This window comes from Brienomyrus brachyistius, chromosome 18, assembly GCF_023856365.1.
Source record: "Brienomyrus brachyistius isolate T26 chromosome 18, BBRACH_0.4, whole genome shotgun sequence".
NCBI classification, from domain to species: domain Eukaryota; kingdom Metazoa; phylum Chordata; class Actinopteri; order Osteoglossiformes; family Mormyridae; genus Brienomyrus; species Brienomyrus brachyistius.
Window position 1 is genome coordinate 1,337,690 of NC_064550.1, and position 21,542 is coordinate 1,359,231.

The 21,542-nt window shown below is 38.5% G+C and overlaps 3 protein-coding genes and 1 long non-coding RNA gene across 5 annotated transcripts in view; 1 reads left to right on the plus strand and 3 right to left on the minus strand.

Annotated features, from left to right (window-relative positions):
- hoxc4a (homeobox C4a) overlaps positions 1 to 21,542 on the minus strand; it is a 52,593-nt gene that overhangs the window by 30,798 nt on the left and 253 nt on the right. The window lies entirely within an intron of this gene.
- Positions 7,523 to 20,174, plus strand: LOC125712849 (uncharacterized). Its single transcript, XR_007383407.1, has 3 exons — positions 7,523 to 7,653; positions 19,406 to 19,485; positions 19,803 to 20,174. It is a non-coding gene; the product is annotated as an uncharacterized LOC125712849 (long non-coding RNA).
- hoxc5a (homeobox C5a) lies at positions 10,241 to 12,979 on the minus strand. Its single transcript, XM_048983342.1, has 2 exons — positions 11,816 to 12,979; positions 10,241 to 10,737 (listed from the first exon to the last, which is right to left on the minus strand). Exons 1-2 carry the CDS (start codon positions 12,354 to 12,356, stop codon positions 10,523 to 10,525), a joined length of 756 nt encoding a protein of 251 aa, XP_048839299.1. The 5' UTR covers positions 12,357 to 12,979; the 3' UTR covers positions 10,241 to 10,522.
- On the minus strand, positions 13,995 to 17,930 carry hoxc6a (homeobox C6a). Of its 2 annotated transcripts, XM_048983345.1 has the most exons (3): positions 16,793 to 17,930; positions 15,653 to 15,868; positions 13,995 to 15,093 (listed from the first exon to the last, which is right to left on the minus strand). In XM_048983345.1, the coding sequence occupies exons 1-3, from the start codon at positions 16,875 to 16,877 to the stop codon at positions 14,789 to 14,791; spliced, it is 606 nt and encodes a 201-aa protein (XP_048839302.1). In that variant the 5' UTR covers positions 16,878 to 17,930; the 3' UTR covers positions 13,995 to 14,788. The 2 variants fall into 2 exon arrangements, with proteins under 2 accessions (XP_048839302.1, XP_048839301.1); XM_048983344.1 differs by lacking the exon at positions 16,793 to 17,930 and having other exon boundaries at positions 15,653 to 16,748.

The window sequence follows — 21,542 nt, forward strand, 5'->3', positions numbered from 1 at the left end:
CTTTATTACCGAAAAGACCTGCACTCAAGAATGACCTTCTCAGGAAACAGGTAATAATCACATTATTTCAGCTGTCCTCCACACACCCTAGGAAAGAGTCTCTGTGTAAAATGAAAATTAAACAATACTTTAATTTGCACACATACAGGTACTTTCACATATCCCATCTCATTCTCCTTTAAGGCACATTGACACATATACAGTATAGAGTGAAGCCAGGATTCAAACCCACAACCATCCGATTACAGGCACAGTGGCCTAACCCGCAGACACTATAACAATATCCCAAAGGAACGGCACTGTCAAGAAGAACGATAACATGGCATTTAAATTACCATTGTGGGCAGTTTGGGACTTATTTGTGGTCTACAAATAAAACACAAAGAGCCTCAGAGGTCCAGAAAAGTACAAGAGGGGGATGAGATTGACGAGCTATAAAATTTCTACACGACTTCATCACCTACTGTACAAGACATATGTGTATTTGGGGCTGCATTGTTTTTAAAACTGCAGCTTCTTTGAGTCCAAGCTATGCAATCCATTAGTGGTATTTTGTTTTATTACATACCATCTTTTAAATGCTTCTGGTTATGGATTTCATAGCCTCATTCAAAGATGCGGCAGACGAGATAACATCGACTACTTTTAACCCGACAGCTTATGGTTTGCTAAAGGAAGTAATGGGTACTCAAGAACATGGAAAGTATCAAGTCAGACTGAACCTGCAAATTGATTAACAATGATGTCAGCTTTGTTGTTTTATTTAGGACTTAAATATCAAGTTCTTCAATTCCTCAGAGTTGCTGATGTTTCTATTTGCTAAATTTACTGTTTAATTTTCATAGAATGAAAAGTGGTTCATAGCCATTTGTTAGTAATTACGAGGGTAATTTGAACAGCTCTAATAAATTTGTTTTAAAAAGCATTACTCTGTGACATATAAAAATCGCTCAAAGCATTACTGCGCAGTGTTTTAAAAAAGTATCTCATGGTGTTACTCTGTGGCGTGTGTAAAAATTCTCCAGTGGTGTTACTCCGCGACGTGTATGAAAAATTCTCCAATGGTGTTACTCTGCGACGTGTATGAAAAGTCTCCAGTGGTGTTACTCTGCGACGTGTATGAAAAGTCTCCAGTGGTGTTACTCCGCGACGTGTATGAAAAGTCTCCAGTGGTGTTACTCCTTGATGTGTATAAAAAGTCTCCCGTGGTGTTACTCCTCTCCCATGGTGTTACTTTGCGACTTATAAAAAAATTCTCCAATGGTGTTACTCCGCGACGTGTATAAAAAGTCTCCCGTGGTGTTACTCCTCTCCCTTGGTGTTACTTTGCGACTTATAAAAAAATTCTCCAATGGTGTTACTCCGCGACGTGTATGAAAAGTCTCCAGTGGTGTTACTCCTCTCCCATGGTGCTACTTTGCGACTTATAAAAAAATTCTCCAATGGTGTTACTCCGCGACGTGTATGAAAAATTCTCCAATGGTGTTACTCCGCGACGTGTATGAAAAATTCTCCAATGGTGTTACTCCGCGACGTACATAAAAAGTCTCCCGTGGTGTTACTCCTCTCCCATGGTGTTACTTTGCGACTTATATAAAAATTCTCCAATGGTGTTACTCCGCGACGTGTATAAAAAGTCTCCCGTGGTGTTACTCCTCTCCCATGGTGTTACTTCGCGACTTATATAAAAATTCTCCCATGGTGTTACTCCACAATGTGTATGAAAAGTCTTCAGTGGTGGTACGCCACGACGTGTATGAAAAGTCTCCAGTGGTGTTACTCCGCTACGTGTATAAAAAGTCTCCCGTGGTGTTACTCCTCTCCCATAGTGTTACTTTGCGACTTATATAAAAATTCTCCAACGGTGTTACTCCGCGACGTGTATGAAAAGTCTCCAGTGGTGTTACTCCGCTACGTGTATAAAAAGTCTCCCGTGGTGTTACTCCTCTCCCATAGTGTTACTTTGCGACTTATATAAAAATTCTCCCATGGTGTTACTCCACGACGTGTATGAAAAGTCTCCAGTGGTGTTACTCCGCTACGTGTATGAAAAGTCTCCAGTGGTGTTACTCCGCGACGTGTATGAAAAGTCTCCAGTGGTGTTACTCCTCTCCCATGGTATTACTTTGCGACTTATATAAAAATTCTCCAACGGTGTTACTCCGCGACGTGTATGAAAAGTCTCCAGTGGTGTTACTCCGCTACGTGTATAAAAAGTCTCCCGTGGTGTTACTCCTCTCCCATAGTGTTACTTTGCGACTTATATAAAAATTCTCCCATGGTGTTACTCCACGACGTGTATGAAAAGTCTCCAGTGGTGTTACTCCACGACGTGTATGAAAAGTCTCCAGTGGTGTTACTCCGCGACGTGTATGAAAAGTCTCCAGTGGTGTTACTCCGCGACGTGTATGAAAAGTCTCCAGTGGTGTTACTCCACGACGTGTATGAAAAGTCTCCAGTGGTGTTACTCCGCTACGTGTATAAAAAGTCTCCCGTGGTGTTACTCCTCTCCCATAGTGTTACTTTGCGACTTATATAAAAATTCTCCCATGGTGTTACTCCACGACGTGTATGAAAAGTCTCCAGTGGTGTTACTCCACGACGTGTATGAAAAGTCTCCAGTGGTGTTACTCCGCGACGTGTATGAAAAGTCTCCAGTGGTGTTACTCCGCGACGTGTATGAAAAGTCTCCAGTGGTGTTACTCCGCGACATGTATGAAAAGTCTCCAGTGGTGTTACTCCGCGACATGTATGAAAAGTCTCCAGTGGTGTTACTCAGCGACGTGTATAAAAAGTCTCCAGTGGTGTTACTCCGTGACGTGTATAAAAAGTCTCCCGTGGTGTTACTCCTCTCCCATGGTGTTACTTTGCGACTTATATAAAAATTCTCCAATGGTGTTACTCCGCGACGTGTATGAAAATTCTCCAATGGTGTTACTCCGCGACGTGTATGAAAAGTCTCCAGTGGTGTTACTCCGCGACGTGTATGAAAAGTCTCCAGTTGTGTTACTCCTCTCCCATGGTATTACTTTGCGACTTATATAAAAATTCTCCCATGGTGTTACTCCGCGACGTGCATAAAAGTCTCCCACAGCACTACTCCTTGTTGCATATAAAAAGTTTAACACCACATTCCTCTCTGGTGTGCATAAAAAATTTCCTGCAGTGTTATTCTGTTACCAATAGCATTAATCTGTGGCATGTTTGCTTTGCACAGATAAACAAGAAGACCACAGAGACCATGCTAGTAATGTGTAGGTCAGCAGGCTTCTGTGCTTGCGATTGGAAGGTCATTGGTTCAAATCCCCTCCTCACGAGGATAGTTATATCACCCCTGGGCCCTTGAGCAAAGCCCTTAACCTCCTGAAAAATAGTCCAGCTGTGTGGGATAAATGACTGACCCTGTACTCACACCCCAAGCGTCACTCTCACCTTCTACACACAACAGAATTTGTGAAAAGCATTCCAGAGTACCTGTGCAAATGGAGGATAAAGCCTTGCTATTTTAAGGAACCATAAACACTGTAAAAACAATTGTTTGTAGAGTTCTATTGCAATATTATAAAATATATGCAATTCCAGACTGATATTTTACAGGGTAATCACCCAAACGTAAATGTTTTAAAAGGAGCCTTTTGTGTCTGTGTAGCTGCCTTCCTGCGATTCTCCATGTACCAGTGCTTCCACTTAGACTGACTCCTCACCTCAAAGTGGCAGATTTACTCCAAGCTGGGAATCAGAAACCTGGCAGATGTACATCGAGAATTATGTTAATTTCTAAAATGGAACACGGTATACTAGCCTGCAACTCATGGCACCTGACATGAAGATTACAAAAATATGTACTACTTGCACAATGGCTGATTCTATTTTCTGCAGATCTGCAATACAAATAAGAATGTTAAAATTCTCTACATGCTTTGCTTAGGATGCATATGACAGTAATGCATACACGACACGATCGCATTTTCGACCGACAAACGTAAGCCTCGAGAGACTTGATAAGCTGGCTACCTTTGCAAGCTTCATGCCAACTTTATCGAGTGTAGCTTGTCTATTTCAGTGCCAAATAAAACGGACTTTATGTCAAACATACAGACAGCAGAACAACTGCTGTAGTGGTTACAGTTAAACAAAAGATTCCAGATAATGCACAACTGAGTTGTGATTCAGACACTGAATATTCAGGGGAAATGCAAATTGCATTTAAGCACAAATGTAACCGAATTAACCAGATTGAGGTCTTATACAGGTACTTTCCTGTTGCATACTGTGGCGGTGATAAAGCAGCTTTATGGGTGTCTGTAGGTGCATGGACTCTCATGGAAGATTTACAGTGTCAGGCCTTGACTACAAAACCATACCTATTGCTGTCCCCAAACTCCAAGGAAGGTACTTAGCATTGAAGCGGGTTAAGAAGAACAATGAGATTCTTAACCTTAAAGGATTAACATGCAGGCAGGAGTTGGAAACAAAAAATATATTTTAGAGCAAAGGTGAATAACGGAGTTAACAACAAGTGTCCGGAGAAGACCAGATTAACCCCGGGAAGTGCATCTGCTGTCATCACGTACACGAGAGCCTTGCTGGGAATGCCGAAAACACAAAATCAAAGTGGGGTGAAACTACTGAGTCTTCAGATTTCACCAAATGAACACCATTGCAAATTAAATCATCATTAAACAAGCATTCGGGGCTGAGTGCATCTCTGCTCCATAGTAAAGATGGTTAGTCACTGACAAGATGGTCAACCAGAGGACCTTCGTTCCAGAAAAAGCCAGTCAAACAAGTAACTGTGTAGAGTCAGAGATAATGATAAATCTCACGAAGGCAGAAAGACTTTGTATGAGCAAATATTATGATGCAAAACATGGACGCACATGTGGTAAATACATTAGCATTTATAAACAAAAGTGAAAGCAGAAATGCAGGAAAATGGAAATTAACATAGACGGCAGGGCATGTTCCAGGCTCACAAGCGTTTTATAGAGTCACCCTTATAAAACACAGTACTATGCATGACTTTGTCCAAAAAGTCACTCTTATAGAGTCGAGTATTACCAAGAACCAATCCACAGAGTCCCCTTATAGTATGCAGAATTACCCATGGCTATATCCACAGAATCGCCCTTATACAATGCAGGTTTATCCACAACTTTATCCACAGTGTTGCCCCTTACAGAACACAGTACTACCATCGAAAACAGTATGACCATGACTCTTTTCACCGAGTCACCCTTACATAATGCAGTATTACCAAGACTCTATCCACAGAGTCACCCTTACATAATGCAGTATTACCAAGACTCTATCCACAGTCACCCATCTAAAATAGTACTATGCACAACGTAGAGCCAACCTTTTAAAATACAGTATTGCCAAAAACTTTTTCCACAGTGTCATCCTCAGAGGGCCCAGTATTACTCCAACTCTGCCCAGAAACTTGCCCTTATAGAATGCAGGATTACCCACGACATCATCCTCAGTGTCACCCTCACGGAACACAGTACTACCACAGAATGCAGTATGACCGCGATTCTCTCCACACAGTCACCATTACAGAATGCAGTATGACCGCGATTCTCTCCACACAGTCACCATTACAGAATGCAGTATGACCGTGATTCTCTCCACACAGTCACCATTACAGAATGCAGTATTATCCACGACTCTTTCCACAGAGTCTTCCTTAGAGGACCCAGGACTACCCTACACTCTATCCACAAAAGCAACCTTAGAAAACACAATATTGCCACGACAATCCACAGAAGTATCCATTACTTTATCCACAGCATCACTCGGTACAGAACACACTACTTCACCCTACCACCACACAGTCACCCTTACAGAATGCAGAATTGCCAAGACTATAACCACAGTCACCCTAATAGGATGCAGTATTACGACTATTTCCAGAGTCATTACGATACATTTCATACATAGAGTCACTCTTACAGAAAATTCACTGCATAATTCATTTAGCAAAAAAAAAAAAGCTATCATCATATTCAGTAAAATCCTGTATTAAAATAATGTTAGGAAGATGAATATATGGATGAATGGAAAGATGGATAGATGGATGGATTTTGTGATTTATTCCGGTACCACAAAGTAAAGTGATAAATATGATTCTGATGCTAATTGTGCTTAAAGAGTAAAATCAGGGGCACACAAGTTCAAGGAACACAACCAGCAAACAAACCACATTCAATGAATTTCAGGTGTTTCTCTTCCTGCTTCCTCTGCTCGCCTACTGACTTGGCACTACTAGTTTCGGGCGATTTCTGATACTGTCTGTGCTGTAACTGCAGGAGCTCGCACTGCATAACCACTGAACTCAGGCTCCTATACGACAATCTCAGCAACTTAACAGCTCCTACACCTACCAACAAAAACAACAACAGCGATGATGACGACGACGATGAAGATACCAGCTCTTTCGATTTAGTCGCCTTGATACAGAAAATTTTCCAAGCGCTAGGAATATTCATTCTATATTTTATTTACAAGAAAATGTCTACGTACACCAAACATTAAATTGAAAACATTTAAGCATCAAAGTATAATACATGCAAACAGAATGCAGTTTACACTTCTAGATGCAACATATTTCGATCATCTGAAAAGAAATGAAAACAAAAACAAAATTAGTAGACACTATATTTCCTTCCGGATATATGGGCTTCGATTGCCCAAGTCAAAACAGCCCGCGAACCGCCTCTGACAAGTAAGTCGGCAGCGAATCCACGTCTACGACGCAAAAGCTCAGCACAATTCGCTTTGCATGACAGCTAAATAATGGTGATTCATTTTAAGTTTACTAAACAAACTGAAGTTGCACAAAACTTTGTGCGACTTAAGATTGTGACTAGGATTTTTTAAAAATATCCATGCAAACTAAATAGGCCTAACATAGAAAATGTTTATTTCCTTTTTCTGGAGGCCTTCTTCCTAACGTATACAGTATAACCGGCGGATCTTCTACAAAATACGTGCTAATTACCACTATTAAAAAGCAAAGAGAAAGCTAAACGATATTTTCAAGTGAGATGTTACAAGTATTTTCATAAGCATTTTATATGACGTACAACTCACAACCTTGAACATAAGCGCATTTTCAAGGAAATTACATTTAATTCCAATGATAATTTTACCCCAGGGTGTTATAGAGGCCGGTATCCATTTCATTAGAAGCAGGAGAAACAAGATTATGAACTTACTGCGATCATTTGGGATCCATTTATGAGAGCCGAATCGACCAGGCTTCAGCGTCTGACGCGCCGTAATCCCCACTAAACGGCTCGTGCCCTTTCTCCCCCAGATGAGGGGAGCCAGCAGCTGCGACTCCGGACAGTTACGGTTATATATGATGTAAATATATTGAGGGTTTGTCAGCTCTCCCAAACCATAAAACTCACTTTAATGATACCACGTGTTCCCCCCGAGCCACTCGCGATCCCGCTTCAGGCGTTTGGAATGAATAACCTTCAAAAGTTCAAAATGCAAGAAAAGAAAGGCTGAAAAGGGTTTCCCCATAAAAGCTACACTCTCTTCGCTGTTGAGACCAAAAGTTTGTATGATTGCCGAGAGTTTGTTTTAAGACTGTACTTTTATCAGAGGGGGACTGTAATGTGAGCACGCAAACCGGGAGGGGTGAGTCGCTTTCCTTTTTCCTTTCGAAGGAATAGAATCAAATGAAATGTCATCTGAGTTTAGGATTAATTAATTAATGGCTGGACTGCATGGAGAACATTAATGGATAAACATCTTTCATCAGTGGAAACAATTCAGAAGATTATGGAGAAAGAATAGTTAAACAGAGAAAGTAATAACCATGAATAATTAATCATTGCGATACCTGTGGCTTTCGGCCACTGTAATGGAATCTTAGAGAATATGCCGGCGTTGTTGGCTTTCCATTCATGGCCTCCTGCTGTAATGTTATTCTAAAATGTATTATTTTCAAAGTGCTTGCGTCAATACTGACATTAATACCTCACGTAGGGAAAAATCATTAGAGACTTTGTACCATTAAAGACTCCTGTCGGTTTTACTCGAGCAGTACAAAGAGGAACTCAGAAATGTATGTTTTATCGTCTGATTTGATGCATCTTACTTCGTGCATTCCAAACTTGGAATCACTTCTCAAAAATCACATTTCTGATGTATCAAAGGAACTTTAACCTAAGTAACATTCCAGAGGATCATATTTGGGAGAACGCCAATCTATTTTATATTAGATAATAATACTACTTAATATTGCAGTATCCAAAATATTTTATGCGTTATATTAAAAAGTTGAGCAATATTCGATGGTGTAGATTTTTTGTATTGTACTATAGAATAGTAGTCCATACTGTAGAGTAATTCTACTTGATTGTACAATAGTGATCATACTGTGATCAAAAGCAATAACAAGTGTTTTTTTTATTTTTGTCATTCAGAATGAATTGATAGAGTACTTTTTTTCGTTAGGCTACTTTTACAATGTAGTCATTCTTATTATTAGGTATTTTACTCAAGATGTATCACTTTGAAACAATACTTTATAAAAAGGATTTGCAGTTTTGAAGATGATCTTTACGCACAGTTATGATTACTAAAATAATTATTTTTTTTCCCTGACACAACTACCATTTTCCCGAATTCTTGAAAGCAGGAAATTGTTGTGCTTATTGCGAAAGGGTGAGACGTTGCTGTGTTTTATCGAGACTATGAAATTTTATGGACGGTTTTTTTAGGGTGACTGTAAGTCATTCGCTTGGACGTATGAACAGCCTGCAACGATGCAGAAATACTGTCGTACGTTTTCCCATTAAAGTGTTCAACGCCAACAATATGGTTTTCAAACCGTAACTAAGCCATCCATCAGTAATTACGAGAATAAAAATTCGCGTAAGTTTGGCGAAATGACAACTTTCGTCGTTTTGTTGCAAATGAAGGTTGTACTGGGTATGTGCGTGTGTGTGTGCGTGTGTGTGTGTGTGTGTGTGTGTACACTCACACCAAGTAGTACTATGCAATAGGTATAACTGTATCCTATATTTTGCAAGTAAAAAAATAAGAACAATACTGATTGTGAGCAAAATGTGAACAAAATATACAGATTACAAATGTAACTCACAATACTGCATATTTTATTTGTAGTATTACACAAATATACAAAATTAAATCGACGTACGATTCCTTCCAGCATGCCTTGTTCTCAGAAAACGGTTCAGGGTTGGACATAAGCGAGTGTATATGTAAACAATGCATTATCCCTAACAAATGTGTTCCGTATTTTAAATGTTTCCGTAGTCACACCTCATTTTTACAAGTTTTTCCAATTCCACAACAGAGAATTTAGAGCAGAACAAAAAATATAAATAATCCATATAATTATAACGATATATTAGGAATATAGTAATTTCTAAAAAAGAACCTTCTATACCGACCCAAGTGAACCTCACATAAAAAATATGTTTCTAACATTATAAAATACATGAAATGCGTAGGAAATGGTTGGTCATCTGATAAACTTCATGGTAATAGAAGATACAACTGCTTTCTTAGGAGAAAAAAGTTGGTTCAACCCCTTCAAGCGAGAAAACATATTGACCATGAACTTTTATTTTATTAATTAACTAAAACTATGCAGAATGCTCTCGAAAAATAGGTGAGTAAAAAAAACTTTATAGACGGGGGGTTCTGACCAATTACGTCTAGAGAACATCAGAAGATTAAGCATGATTCGATTGACTCCATTGCTTATGTAGCCTGTTTGTGTCCTAGAAATAACTATGAACAAAGATGGACCCAAAAGCGGCGAATTCAGCAGCTGAATTCTGTTAATTTTACTGTTGTGTCGCATTTTGAATGATTCCCATCCGCTTCGTCAGCAGTGCAGTGAATTTCTCGAATGTACCATCCAGTATTATTTGACCGTTATATTACACTGGCATGTTATTTGCGATTTCAGCTCATTTAATTGAATTTACTCTTTTCTTTATGGCATTTTGTGGAATGAACATTTAAAACGTTTCCACCCTTAGGGTTCTTTGCTAAATATCCTCTGCTGTTATGTTTTATACTTAGGGTTGCATATATAAAAATATAGATCGAAAGTTTAATGGATGCCTGAACTCAGACTGTGTCCTTAGTGATCTTACCCATTTCCACTCAGATTCACGTGCAATCGGGGTGTGGCCACTTACCCGTCACCCCCCCGCCCCCCCCCCCCCCCCCCCCCACCCCCACAATACTCACCGCTACTGTGTGCATCAACACATGTAACGTCACAAAATGACAACTGGAATAGTTAAATAATCATGACAACAATAACGGAAGCACACATAAGCTACACATAAAGATATTTTACACATACATATCCAAAACGTGAAAATTTCGAATAAGTTACTGCTTTAGGAACGTGTTGAGTGCTGGAAGACTTGGCCTCCTGTTTCATCACCACTTTCGTTTATTCCGTTCGCTCTTCCTACAGGCATTAGAAAGCCAGAAAGCAATCCCCACTGTTTTTTTTTTACATTGATTCCTTTACTTTCAGCTTTGAATCCTTCTTCCACTTCATGCGCCGATTCTGGAACCAGATTTTAATTTGCCTCTCATTCAGACAGAGGCTATTGGCGATCTCGATACGCCTACGGCGGGTGAGGTACCGGTTGAAATGGAATTCTTTCTCCAGCTCCAGAGTCTGGTAGCGGGTGTAACTGGTCCGTGACCGTTTACCGTCAGATTCTGAAGTGGTAGAAGAGAAAAGTTTCCTCAACCATGAGATGCAGTCAGCCAGACAACAGGAAACTAACTTCCACATCTAAAAGCTCATGTGTGTTTCTAAAATCCTTGTTACATATATGCAGAAAATCCATATATAGACTAAACCACTGTTACATTGCAGGCTATTGACAATTCATGTAAATAATAATTTACAGGAATAATGGCCTGATACATCTAATACACACTATATACATTGTTACAATTGCAAACCTTGCAAACGTGACGGGAATCAGTTGAACAGACAAATAAAGATTACGTAAAACAGGCTATATAAAACGTTTTGCAATAAATTAATCCATCAGTATTAAAACATTAGGAACATTTGTGGGAAAAACTGTGCAGCACATCAATGGGCGTTTCAAACTGGAAATCTGCACTGGATGTCTTCAAATTGACAGCGAATTTCAGTTTAGTACAGACGACAAGACTTTTAAAGAAATAGTAGTAGTAGCAAATAATAATAGGCCTAATAATATTAATATACCAAATAATAATAAAGATATTCTTCAGCGTCGCCTCGTGAATGACCTTACAGCGACTGCTCATCTGCACCAGCAAATTTCGAGGTGAAAAGTTCAAATCAAGGGCAGCACGTTCATCCGGCATCGACCAAAAATGTTCTACTTACCCTGTTGTTGTTTAAAAAAAAAGAACAAAAAAGTGCTGGATCGCAATGACAAAAGTTACGTTTTTCACAACAGTACCATTACTAAATTACTAACAGCAAAATTCACGTTTAAGGCAACTAAATGTTCTAACATAAATACGTTGTTTGTCGGCTGTTTGCGAGTTTAGTTTCATCCAATTATGCTGTCATAAATTTGAACGTGGATCGCCTCTTCGCCTTAACAGGACAGTTTTACGAGCAACTGATGCCTTTGTCATAAAATTTACGACCGCTAGTTTTATTATTTCCCCCAGTATGGCCTATAAAACTGAAGAAGAAAACCAGGAATGAAGACAGAGGGTAAAACGGGGCTACATAGAAGAAAAGCCACACTTCCTCTTGCCTAAAAAATACGAAAATGTAACACTTTACCGTGACTCATATGCAGCTTTGTCATCCACGGGTATATCTGCGGCTGCTGGTGGCTGTTCTGAGGCTGGCTCGAGTTATTTGCTTGTGTTATTGGCTGGACGGTTTGCATGGTTTCAACTTTAATCTCGTCTGCTCTTGTCTTGCCGCCGGGCTTGTCGCTTAACTCCGTGTCTCCCTCGGTTTTTTGACTGAACAGCCCGAGCCTGGGAGCGCGCTGCCCGTTCGCGCTCACGGCACGCCTAGGGGAGCTTAAAGCCGAACAAGACTGCGGCCGTGGCGGCAGGGCGTCTGGGCTGCCACGCAGATTCACGTTCATCTCCTCCCGTTTGTGGGAGTTCGAGGAAGCTGCTGGAGTGAAGGATCCGCTGAGATCAAGCCCGCCGTAACAGTAACTGGATGCATGGAGCTCAGAGAGAGACCCATAGCTGCCAAAACCGTGCATGGTGTAGGCAGATGCCTCGTGGGCTTGCTTATAAAACGAGTTGGCTACGTAAGAGCTCATTTTATGTAAGAATAAAAAATGTATAAAAAACAGAAGCATTTAATTTGGGATAACCATGAGTCTTTATAAAAGTATAATTTAAAGAATCACGGTAACCGATCAGCAAGTAACTGTTATTATTATTTATTATGCTTGATTTGTAGCTCTTTGGAAGTTCAAGGGGCCTTTGTCCTAAAAAAGACCAGGATTTATAGGGGGGGGATCATTTTCTTTTTTTTCTTGGTTCGACGTGCACTGCCCAAATATGGCATGTTTTAATAGAATCACGTGCCCGTATTGGCCAGTCATAAATTGTCTTGATCCCCCGAGGAGCTTATTGATGGATGAAAGAAACGTGTCTGATAACTTGGCGGAGGAGACCAAGTCGAGGCGAGTGCAGAGAAAGGTTGGAGAGCGAGCCGAGAGCGTCATCTTGTGTCCAAGATAGGCCAAAACGCGGAGTATCCTGCAACCCGTACCCGGCGCTCAGGTTCGGCGCTGCTGAGCTACCGCTCGAGGGCAGCGCGCTCACGTAGTCACTGCACAGTTACCCAAGGGGGGAAGGGGCGAAGACATGCGGTTAAAGTATGTCTTCACAACCTTCTACTTGGACTAAGATTTGAAACAATAAATTTGGTGTCCTAAAATATAGACAGGTAGGTAGTTTTAAATGCAGGCCTATTGAAAAAAGAAAACACTGAAGCAGTACTACTGCAGACGGACGATTGTCAGCTAAAATTACTGCAATCTTAAAACATGATGGTCATTATTATTATTATTATTATTATTATTATTATTATTATTATTATACCAACACTTGGTGTGTTACACCACTAGCAACAGGAACAATACACAGAGATGGGGCCAATCATTTCGTTTGGCGTTTATTAAGTTTCTTCCTTGTGATAAATACATGTGATGATGCATGAACAGTGTTTAAAAAGAAACATCATCGGTTTGCCAAAATAAGGCCATTTATTAAAAAAATTTTTGCAGCATGCTACTTGCTACTTGATCGAAGCGCAACACGATATTCAAACATTAAAAACCAGCAACCGTTTGCCTCTTACTTAGGCTTTCGAAAAACCGTGGTTTGTTTTTAGAAATAATTTAAAAAATACAATAATTGCCCTTAGTATAAAAAATCAAACAATTGAAAAGAACGTTCAGTCAGACATGATTTATTGTTTTCATATTTTTATTGATCCGAATATACTAGGATTTTTTTTATTATTAAAACGTGATGGTAAACCTTTGCATATCTTCGAACTGTTCTAACACTCAAGACACAATATCTAGTGAACTGCCGCTTAGAGATGTACTTTTTAAAGCATTTTGACTTACCCAAATCATACCTTTGTTATCGATATCATCCGTTTAATTTTATTTTACGCTCAATGTTCCTTGTTAATTATATTTAAAATATGTCTTTATGTTAGGTTTTATTCATTTATGCTTCAATAGGCCTACTTTATTGTGAACTGTGTGTAAGTTTAAAAACACGATACACGTTGCCTTTACGACATATGACTGTTGTTATCGTTGTAAATGTCATGATTGTTCCATAAAATAACCAAGGAAACAAGTAAAATTTGTGCAAATATAATAATATATAAATATTTTGCATAGAATGTAACAATGCGCTGTAGATCTGTTTCCCTTTCTTGCATTTATACAAAGGTACCACCGGACAATCGCTGGGATTCTAATGGTTTTATTAAATACTGAATAACACCATAAGATTATAATTTCAAGGTAGTTTTGTTTGTGAATTTTGGCATTAGTAAGAGTGCGATATTGTACTGTATCACATTTTAACTCAGTACAGCATAATTAACGTCTTAAGAGAACCTGAATAATATGGTCGAATCTCACGGGTGGGGAGTGTGTTTCATATATACAGACTTATGTACAGTTCAGGTAGTATAGACCGTCCCGTGACAAACTTTTCAACATTTCAACAAATTGCATTGCTTACACAATATACGAAAACATGAAATTACTCGTGTTTCACAGGAAATGTAAAGCATTCACGCCTTCATTCTCGGAATGATCATGCGTGTGTTTTACACACGATGGATTTTCATCAGAAATACAAACTTATCGACAGACACAAGGACATTTATTTACAGACACGTTGGAGCGACAGCGCCATTGTAGTTGAATAAAATAAAAAGAAAAGTCTTTACTAAAATACACGTGAAAACATGTGAAGTAGTCAGCAGTAGAATTATTTCCACAGTAGGAGCCGTCCAAAGGGTTTTTTTCAAGGCATATTGTATCAGAATTTAATATAAGTGCAAATGCGTGTGAGAGCTTGTAGGATCAGAGAGAGACAGCGAGAGAGTGGAGGATGAAGAGAAAACTCAAAGGGTCATATATAAGTATACAACGTCCATGCAGTTACAAGTTATGTATGTCCCAAAAATTTTGTCTTAGCGAGTTCAATTACAGCTACATTAAGCGATACATGGAATACGAGGAGCCGGGTTTCAGTCCTTCTTCTTCGCGTCATCTGCCTCCTCTTCAATGTCTTCTTTCTCTGTTTCCTGGGACACCCCAGCTGATATGCTACTCGTTAGAGTTGAGCTTAGGTTACTCTCTTTCTTCCATTTCATGCGGCGATTTTGAAACCAGATTTTGATCTGCCTTTCTGTTAGACAAAGAGCGTTGGCGATTTCAATACGCCGGCGCCTGGTTAGGTATCGATTGAAGTGGAATTCCTTCTCAAGTTCTAGAGTTTGATAACGAGAGTAAATCTGACGCCCTCTTCGCCTGTCTGACCCGTACCCGACGCCTGTAATAATAAAAAGAAATTTAAAGACAGGTTATTAAAGTCATTTTTCAAACAATTCAACCCCACAGATTTAATCCCGATGCCCATAGCAAAAAAACAAAAAACAAAACAAAAACAACTCGCATTTCAACCAATGCTGAAGTGTTTTTACGTTTCAAATAGCTACTTCTGCCGGCTGGGAAAATCGCAGTCTAGCCTTACACTCGTTTCCTAGTAACAGACAGCATTACCCAACCGTACGAACAGGTACTCGTGGTATGTGCTCTAAGTGTAAACATGTTGTAAATCTTTACTACATGTAACATTTCGAGGAAAAGATAGAAATGAATTAATTGGTAGAACTGGTTACAGTGCTTCCATTAAAAAATGCATATTTATTGCACGCGTGGTGTAGACACCACCATACTTTTAAGTGGTTTCCTATACAGACAAAAGGACATTTTAAGGCAGTAAGGCAGCACAACAGTTAATGGTTTATGGTGCAGTAAAAGAAGTGCGTGGACCCCGTCGTAAAATAGGTCAGTCTGTATAATTTATCTCATTGAATTGTGACACTTACCACTGTGCGAGTTCATTCTCTGCATCCATGGATATATCTGGATATTTCCTTTCTGTTCCTGTGCTGCCGCGCGGACTTGCTCTAAGCTGCAGTCTTGTCCCTGTGTATTCAGCCCCACGCCAGTCTGCCCGCAGCTGGGAAGAACATCCTTCTCCTGGTAGAACATGTTGGATCCATATTCGTACGCTCCCCGACTTGATCCAAATACAACGTTGTCTTGAGGCGAATAAAAAGGAGAAGAATATATCCTGTTTTGGGCCACGGCAGCCCCATATGACGAGAAATGTCTGACGGGGTCATAGGTGGTCGAATTTAAGGGCACGTTAGGTATAACTTCTTGACCACCAGCTAAATGGCATGGGAGCGACGGGTTTGCGAAATACGAATTCATACCTTACCTCGCTCCCTCTCTCCCACGTTCGCACCCTTTTTCGTTACCTTTGACTCTCACTTCCTTTCTCTGTTTGTTTATCTTACTCTGGCTGTTTCTGTTGACGCCCGTTTTACGATTCCTTTTTGGTTTTTATTTCAGGGCTACAGCAAAGATTCACTGCCCGAATGTTATAGTAAGGGCTTCGCTCCAAGATGGACAATTTGACAGTGTCAGCTGATCACTTTCCTCCAATTGAAAGAGCGGAGTAGGAAGGAAAACGGAAAAAAAAATTGGGGGGGTTTATATTTTCCTGAAAGTAGCCCTTGCATTTTGAATAAAGCCGAATTCACTTAAAGACAGGAACATGTACAGTGAAATACGCAGACATATAGCTATTTTACTTTTAACTTGATGACCTTTTACAGCATACGTTATCCATAGTTGTATCTAACATTTTATATAATTATTAATGAACAAATAATACCAAAACTAAACCACTTGTGTACATAAGTATTTTACTTTCGTTGTTTACAAGACAAAATTGTTTTTTCATGCTTAAATTATGAAGAAGGAGGATGAGGTAGCCGAGGCAACGAAAGGGTAGGGCATGGATCCCGGACTGTGTACAGCCTATAGATTACCTGTGAATTACCTTTAAACTCTTTTGAAATCAATATCCTTTGACTGCTGAATCGCAGATTATAAATAAGGTAGGCCTAAATAAAGCTCAATTGCATATACCTGAGAAAACATTTGTAACAACTTACCGTTCGCTGTGCCACGTCTGGAGGACAAAACAAATACGGATTCGTATTTAACACACCGACAACAGGAAATCGATGCACAATTCATATATTTTTAGAATTCTTATCCCCTTTACTCCAAATCGTTGTATTTCAATCACAGATAGCATACACGAAGTATCTCTTTTATTTTCATTATGTAAGAATCAATATTTCGTGGTACTTTATTGAGAAATCTACACAAAAGATTGCATTGCGCACAATATATTCGAATAGGTCATTTGCGATTGCATACGCGTTAGTCGTCAAATAAAATTATAAAAAATTATACGGTTTTGTTGAAGAACGTAAACAAATACACATCGCAAAGTTTAAACGTAGGCCTATTGCAGAAATATTTTAAGCCGGAAACCTTTAAATGATACAAAGTTAAGTATATTATACTTTCTTTGTGTCTTTGCGCTGCAAACGTTAATGTAAACATTTTGAGCAATAAAAATAATAGGCCTACAGCCAGGCAAGTGACTGGTCACACAATATTACACATCGAACACGCGTTTTCCTCAGAAAGAGGCAGCAAAAAACGAAACTATAAAAACAATAAAAGACGGATGGTTATTCCTGACAAATGTTTTTCAAATGATAATTAAAGCTGCTTATTTCTGAGAAATACAAGACATAACGGAGTGCACTATTAAATTCAATATGAAATATAGGCCTAACACCCGTAGAAAAATAAGCAAAAAGCGATAAGTTAATATTAAATTGATATAAGAACCAGCCGTAAAATAACCATAAAATAACTTTCTGCCGAAAGCCCAGCCTTTGTGTTGAAATATATTTCATATCAATTTAAGGATGCTTATAGTGCTTATAGCGAGTAAGTTTATAAATGCATATAGTGTTAATATGAAACATACACCTTAACGGCGGATGTGGATTGGAAATCTCTGTATGGAAATGCGGTTTGATCTAGAAAGACCGCTGCAGTCAATGGAGTCCAAAACTTGGCCCCAGAATAATATATGCCATATGACGACAACTGTGAAAGAACAAACGGCGTAACTGTGAGGTTAACTAACGCTAAAGTGGGAGGATTAAGTGGTTTGAATCAATGGAATGTACAGCGAAGACTGATGGAGCCAGAATGTGACTGTGTGATGTGATATATATATATATATATATATATATATATATATATATATATATATATATATATATATATATATATATATATATATATATATATATATCCATTACTAATTTATTAATGTGTTGATGAATATGGTAATATAGCTCAATATCTTTGGCGCGTTTTGTTACTGAGGTCTTCGTACATTTTGGGAGGGATGTGGAATGAGTTTCAAAGAGCAGCCGTATGGAATGTACCAGCGTTCCAAGATTCTTTAGATATTTGAGAGAAGACCCAAGCCAACTCGTCCTTGCTGCTAGCAGGCTAATAAGACGAGGTTATAGACGAGTTGTAATTCTGTAAGAAATGTAAAAATCGAATATGACAGAAGTCATTAATCACACTTCACAGAGGTAAGATGAAGGGAAGAAAATAAGAATCTGATACAAGAAAAAAAATCAGTGCTAGAATGAACAAATCACTAAACGCTAAAAACGATGTTCGTTTTACTGAATGGTTGAGATGATATTTGTATTAACTGGTGTCGACGGTCAAACCGCTGATGGAATCCCAAGCAAGATGGAACAGATATAGCAATTACTGTAATCTCTGATCTCCAATCTTGTCACTGGGGCCTGGGTTCAATCATACCCATTTTGTAACCTTTGATTTGTTTGAAATAGATACTTCCTGGGACAAAAAAAAATTACTTTTAAAGTGTATTCCCCGTCGTTCCCTCCTACACTTCTTAATACTCTTCATACATCTTCTTGGCTTCCTGGCTCTTACCCGATGTGCTTTCATCTAGGCCTCTGCGCGCTTTCAGATCTTTTACAATCTCTCAAATTGGGGATCCCTCATTTATTGCCCTCGCTTGAGTGCTGTTAATGGTGTTGGTGAAAACGACTTATATATACAACCTAAGTGCAAAACAAGCAGAACAAAGTGAAAGCACGAACAAGCTAAAATATGTTTTATTTGATGATGCAAGCTAGGGTAAAATTATATTTGTCTTAATGATATCTACAATATGTGAAGTGATGACGAGAATGGTTTCTCTGGAACTACTGCTAATTCCAGCCTGGTAAATGTATTTAGAAACTGTAGTTATAAAATATAGTCGTAAATATTAATCCAGTTTTCGATGACTACTTATCACGCAAAAGAGCCTTATCATATTTCTGCATGTAATATTTATTAAATTACTTTCATTTCATGTCGATTTCATATCCGACAGTAAATCATACGTTTATTTATCTAACGAGTGCTTGGTATTTAAATTACAAATAAAGTACAAAGTGTGGCAATACCCTACAGCTTCTTGGTGTGCAAGCACACACACGGGCGCGCGCGCACATTCATTCGAACGTCACACGATCAAACGCAGTATAACCTGTTTTAAAATAATGAGTCGACCAAACATGAAAATAAACTCGGAACGTGTCTATTACCATTACAGCTGTTTTCTGTTGTATTAACATACAATTTCCCATTTCTTGCTCCAGGTACACGGGATATTTTAAAATATATATCCGTCCAGCGCTGATGGCAGCTTATATGGATTCTGGTTTGAACTACGAAGCAGGTAATAACAGGACTGTCTCTTCGAGCACCACATCACAAAGCACTGCTGCAGCTCAAAATTATTTCCAAATTATACTGTTAAAGTGTTTGTAAAATGCTTAAATGATGAAGAAAGGCACCACAATATAAAATAATATATAAAATAATTCCAATGTATTTGGGTGCTGATGAATTAAATAAAATATACTTGTTCTTTTAAAATAGCAATTAAGAATCCAAAGAAATAAAACAAAAAGTAATAAAGGGCAGGATATAATATAATGCTTAATGTGTGTGTCATAGTAAAGGCGTTAAGCTGCGTATGTTTGTGTGTTTTAGGATCTATGAAACATATTCTACGATGGCCCGTCACTGAATCTGAGAGACTCGAGCATCCACCCTCGCTATTTAAACTTGGAACAGGGCAGTACGGCAGCTCAATGCATATTCCTTGACGTCTTGCACTGCATTACGCAAATGCTGATCGAGTTTGTGTTTCTAAATATTTCGATTCCGTTAATTTAACTAAAAATAATTTATGCCTGGCATTTCTGCATACTGCTGTTAGATTTAAAGCCTGACTCTAATCTTAATTCGAAATTCCTATATGTTAAATAAAAAAAAAAACCGAATGATTTTACTCATAGCCAAGGATCAACTGAATTATGAGTGAAAGATACGAAAAAGCACACAGCTGTCAATATCAAACGTTAATGCCACATTTATAACAACTAAAATGTATACTTAAGTAATGCATTATTTGCAATTGTTTTATTTATTTAATTTGTTTCTGTTAAAAAACGGCAACATGTTAGTATGTACGTTTTTCAGTATTTCATAATTTCCACTTGAACTACTTCATTTAGAGAAGCTCACTACTCATAAAGGCCGTGTGTCGTGTACACATAATAATATAAGCCTATTTGTGAGATCAATCAGAGGAGCCACCTACTCCGCTCTTTCATGAATACTTAATGTATTTATAGTATAAAGCGGGCACTAGGGGGCGGTGTTGACTTCCGTATACAGATAAGGTCTAAATTTGCATTTTAGGTGAATGCGTACACGTACGTGATAACGTATTAAAAAAATACATAGCATTTATGAATTGTACGGCTTCATATACCTCTCTAAACTCAAAAATGAACAAAAAATTACGGATGTTTAGCGATGCTGATACTGAACAAACAGCATTCGTTATAGCGGACATAACACTAAGGTCTTACAATCATCAGCATATAAATCGAAACATTACAGCATTTTTCAGAAAAAAAAATACTAAACGTTTCAGTTTTACTCCGCGCCAAACCACTGCACCGTATAGTTTCACAAATCGCAACAATATTTCGGCTTCTCATCCAGAATGCTCAAAGTAATGTCTATTACATTTTTGAACATCTATAACTGGTAAATTAAATTAATGTTTTTATTTCACAAGTCTGCGTCAGCTGGCATGTTACAGAACAATCCTGTTTTCAGGAATGGATAGTTTTAGTTTTAACGTCGCTCTTATTCCATAGCAAGTCGTCATTGCATCACACACAAATTCCCCATTACTCTCAGTTTGCTGTTATAAATTTGTAAGCCAACAACAAAAGGGCATTTCTTACATTTGATCGTGCTCATGAAATTACAAGAGACGCATATAATTGTAGGTATGGCATTTTTTAAATTCAGTATCCCTAACAGCTTTTACAACAGAAGATACATATAGCATACTGGCAACATAAACAGACCAACATTTAGCACCCTGACTATAATACTGCCATTCTTTTTCTTCATTGAGGCCTACAGCTTACTTCACTCATTAATATAACTATACTATACTATACTATACTATACTATATAATATACATAATATAACCATTTGCATTAAGGGTAAAAATGGTACGGGGTTTCTTGAACATGACGATAAACTCATACGGCTGAACTATACACGTACGTGACTTTCAAAATTCCGGGCACGCAATAAAAGAAATTCCAAAGATCTGACTCATTCGCTTCGAATCACTTAGGTTTTTCCCTGTACACCATATGGAGTCCCATCTTTGACAGATCTTTTAAAATCTATTACACACA

Coding starts and splice junctions, on each gene's coding strand:
- hoxc5a (XM_048983342.1), bottom strand. CDS start 12,356: ATGCTTCTGTTTTTTATACATTTTTTATTCTTACATAAAATGAGCTCT. Junction 10,738..11,815: donor AAAGCTGCATATGAGTCACG/GTAAAGTGTTAC, acceptor CTACCACTTCAG/AATCTGACGGTAAACGGTCA.
- hoxc6a (XM_048983344.1), bottom strand. CDS start 16,043: ATGAATTCGTATTTCGCAAACCCGTCGCTCCCATGCCATTTAGCTGGT. Junction 15,094..15,652: donor GAGAATGAACTCGCACAGTG/GTAAGTGTCACA, acceptor TTATTATTACAG/GCGTCGGGTACGGGTCAGAC.